The sequence below is a fragment of the Glycine max genome, chromosome 14, assembly GCF_000004515.6.
Source record: "Glycine max cultivar Williams 82 chromosome 14, Glycine_max_v4.0, whole genome shotgun sequence".
Lineage (NCBI taxonomy): Eukaryota > Viridiplantae > Streptophyta > Magnoliopsida > Fabales > Fabaceae > Glycine > Glycine max.
In genome coordinates, this window is record NC_038250.2 from 7311263 (window position 1) to 7314616 (window position 3354).

At 34.5% G+C, this 3354-nt stretch overlaps 1 protein-coding gene across 2 annotated transcripts; it reads right to left on the reverse strand.

Annotated features, from left to right (window-relative positions):
• Positions 1-258: 258 nt before the first annotated feature.
• On the reverse strand, positions 259-2719 carry LOC100500674 (WUSCHEL-related homeobox 4). Of its 2 annotated transcripts, XM_041009330.1 has the most exons (4): positions 2390-2687; positions 1773-2084; positions 1174-1315; positions 259-924 (listed from the first exon to the last, which is right to left on the reverse strand). In XM_041009330.1, the coding sequence occupies exons 1-3, from the start codon at positions 2633-2635 to the stop codon at positions 1178-1180; spliced, it is 696 nt and encodes a 231-aa protein (XP_040865264.1). In that variant the 5' UTR covers positions 2636-2687; the 3' UTR covers positions 259-924; positions 1174-1177. The 2 variants fall into 2 exon arrangements, with proteins under 2 accessions (XP_040865264.1, XP_003544467.1); XM_003544419.5 differs by lacking the exon at positions 259-924 and having other exon boundaries at positions 953-1315; positions 2390-2719.
• Between the last annotated feature and the right edge of the window lie 635 nt (positions 2720-3354).

Here is a 3354-nt window from a genome sequence, read left to right on the forward strand (position 1 = left end):
ACAACTCTATTGATGTTTTCTTCTATTATCTAGTGAAACTAGAAAACTCGCTCCAAGCCCAAAATCCACAGGTGTAAGCAATTAGAAACAAAGATAAATTTAATATACTTACGTTAGAGTTTACTTTTGATGATTACAATTAATTAAGCTAGTCCCCTTAGTAGTGATTAATCACATTTTACTAAATGACTTTTTGTTGGTATGTTTAAAATATCACAACTCTATCAATATTTTCTTATATTATCTCGTGAAACTAGAAATCCAGAATACTCGTTTCAGACCCAAAATCTGGTGAGAGTACTTCGAAACAAAGATACATTTAATATACTTTTGAGGCCCCTTTTGCTGATTGTATACACTTTATGAACATTTCGAAATGTTGATCTTCCTAATTTCCCTCCCTCCTAATAAGTCAAAATTCTAACGGTGTATTATCCCTTGGTGGTCCTACATGCACTGTGTGATAGAAAGAAAGAAATTTGCATGTCAATGATGGAAAAATAAATGGACGCATGTACCTTCAATACTTTATGAAAGTGGGATCTATGAAGGTGAGTGGAGTATCCAGTGTGAATACTATTATTTAGGGGTGGTTTGGTTGGAAAGAGTAAATATTATTTAAGAAGAAATTTTTAAAAAATAGCATGAGTACTACGTTTTTTTTTTCTATTTTAATTTAAATATTTCTTTTCAATTTTTATTTTTAATTTTTCTCTCTTCTATACAACCAAACATACACTTATGTTTGGCTAAATAGAGGACAATCATATGCTTTTTTCAAATTGAACCAAACTCAAGACGTGAAAAGGGTCGTATATAACTTAGGTTTAAGATTTAAGAAGTAGTAGTAGTAGGTGCGGGGACTTCAGTGTCCGTAGCTCCTCCTTTTAACCTAAAAGCTTCGATTTATTCTCACCCACTGCGCTGAAATCAACAAGGCAAAGAGAGACAATTAAGCAGGTTTGGTTAATTTGGTCTCAAAGAGGGAACAGTACACATTTGTAGACGACTTTGTGTTTTCTTCTTTCCCAACACAACCAAAGAAGAAAGTGATGAAAAACTAAACCAAACTAATTAAAGCACATACATTCCAATCAGCCTGAAGGGTTCAGAAACAATTAATTAAAAGCTAAAAATATTTCTCGTTAAATTGGTCAAACAATTAAAACAAACCCCTTCATCTGCCTTCCGGGTGCAATGGGAAAAGCTCCAGAGTTCTATGTTCCTCCTCTCTTTGGTCTTCCAAGTACTCAAACGCCCAGCTCCTACACTTCTTCAACGGGCTATCTTCCTCCTCTCTTTCTACTACTTCCCCCTGTCCAAGAAAAAAAAACAATCAAAACCATGTCATATATATATATATATATATACACTACAATTTTACACCCATCAACTAATTTTCTTAATAATAATCTCGTCTACAACAACCTCATGCAAATTACTCAATCCTTCGTCTACAAGGTCGAACCTAGTGGTTTATATAATTAAAAAGATAGCTTGAACCCAGGTTATTATATTTTTGTTTTATAGAGATGAACGTACTTTAATAATAGACAATCATGCTAGAGTCAAATAAGATTACGATGAAAAGAAAATTATTTTCTAAATATTCAACACTAGCTAGAAGCTAAACTCGATACGACGGATTAAGTGAGACCAACAGTTTATTATTAGTTGATTCACATGTTCCGTAGTCTAGGATTGACATTACATATTATGACTAGCTACTACTTTGAAGAGCATAGAGAAACTAGACATGTATATATACATACCCGTTTTGTGGTGTCCATAGTGGTAATTACACAACAACTAAAGGGGGGTGAAGTGGTGAGAGTAGTACGAGGACTATGAGCAAGGCCTAGGTTGTTACGCTTCTGCTTCTGTCTCTCGCGTGCTTTGTGGTTTTGGAACCAATAGAACACGTTCTTCCCTTCGATCTTGCCGTACTTGCTAAGCTGTGCTGTGATCTGCTCTATTTGTTGAGCATTCGGAGTTCGCATCCCTCCTCTGTACAGCATCTCCAATATCCCTATTTGTTCTTGAGTCGGATTCCACCGTGTCCCTCCTGGAATATGCGTTTCAGCCTGTATCATGCATATAAAACAACAAAATTATTAATTAAACCATATTTTTGTATCATATATATGTGCACGTGAATTAAGTGTCACTAGTGTATTACTATGGGTGTTTAACTTAATTAGTTGAGTTGGATGCGTGAGTTAACGGGAATTTATAATAATTCACACATACTGCTGCTCAATCAACTTACCTACACTCTCTCGGTATATGTTGCACGAATGTATGGATGATATGCTACGGAACAAATTAAATTAAAGGGAATATCAAATTCTCATTAAGAATTAGAATATAGAAGAGATTGTTAATGGACCTGGCCCTGGGGTGAAGATGGGTCTCTCTTATTAGTATTATCATCGGAGGATCCAATTCCAAGTTTTCTGGAGGCACTTTCAGGTTTGATGAAGCTCTTGAGGTCGAAGGTTGTAACAGGATGATGAGGTGGAGAAATGGTGTCGGTGTTGGAAAGCTTGGGGGCAAGGGGGCGTAAGCGTTTGCACCCGAGTGTGAGGGAGGGTTCGTGCTCCCAGAATCCACGTGCGAACTGATGCACCTTCATGCTTAATTTTAGTTACTTACTATACCATATGGTGGAGAACTTCATGATAGGTTGTTTGGTGATTTTATAGAGGGAATGATGATGATGGTGGAGGGAGTACAAGTAGAACAAACAGTGATTAAAGTGGACAAAGTGGGAAATGAGGTGTTGCCTGCAACAACCAAGACCAAATCATGAGGTGCAGTTGACTTGGGAATTTCCGACTCTATATTAAACTAAAAGGTGATTCAATTCTAATCAAAAGTAGAATTATTTTTTTTAAAAAAATGGAACTCACAGTAAAATCTATATATAATTCATTCACAATGATAAAAAAAAGGATATAATATGTGATGTTATATTTTTTAGGAAGATAATTCTGTTCAGATATCACCATGATGTACAACAGTATACGTATGACTTGAACTCGGAATTACTATCTACTTAAGCTAAATTGAAATAATTCATCAACTTATTCACATTACATATAATTAGAGGGCGGACTGTTTTACAAAATGTATTTCTAAGTAATTATATTTTATATCTATCTATATGAAGAAGAAATTATGTGAGAGTTCTGATACAACATAAATTTGTGGGTTAATAGCTGGTTGATCATGAATTTAAATCTGAAGATACTTTTTTGCATATGTAAGAGTAAAATTGTATACAATAATCCTCTTTTATAGTTTTTTTTTTCTATATACATGTAACTTTAAAATATATTACAAAATTAAAGT

Excerpts from the sequence above, each read along its gene's own strand:
- LOC100500674 (XM_041009330.1), bottom strand. The coding sequence starts at position 2,635 with ATGAAGGTGCATCAGTTCGCACGTGGATTCTGGGAGCACGAACCCTCC. Across the intron at positions 2,085-2,389 it reads CATCTTCACCCCAGGGCCAG|GCTGAAACGCATATTCCAGG; the intron begins GTCCATTAACAA and ends TGCATGATACAG. Across the intron at positions 1,316-1,772 it reads CTATGGACACCACAAAACGG|GGGGAAGTAGTAGAAAGAGA; the intron begins GTATGTATATAT and ends TTTCTTGGACAG.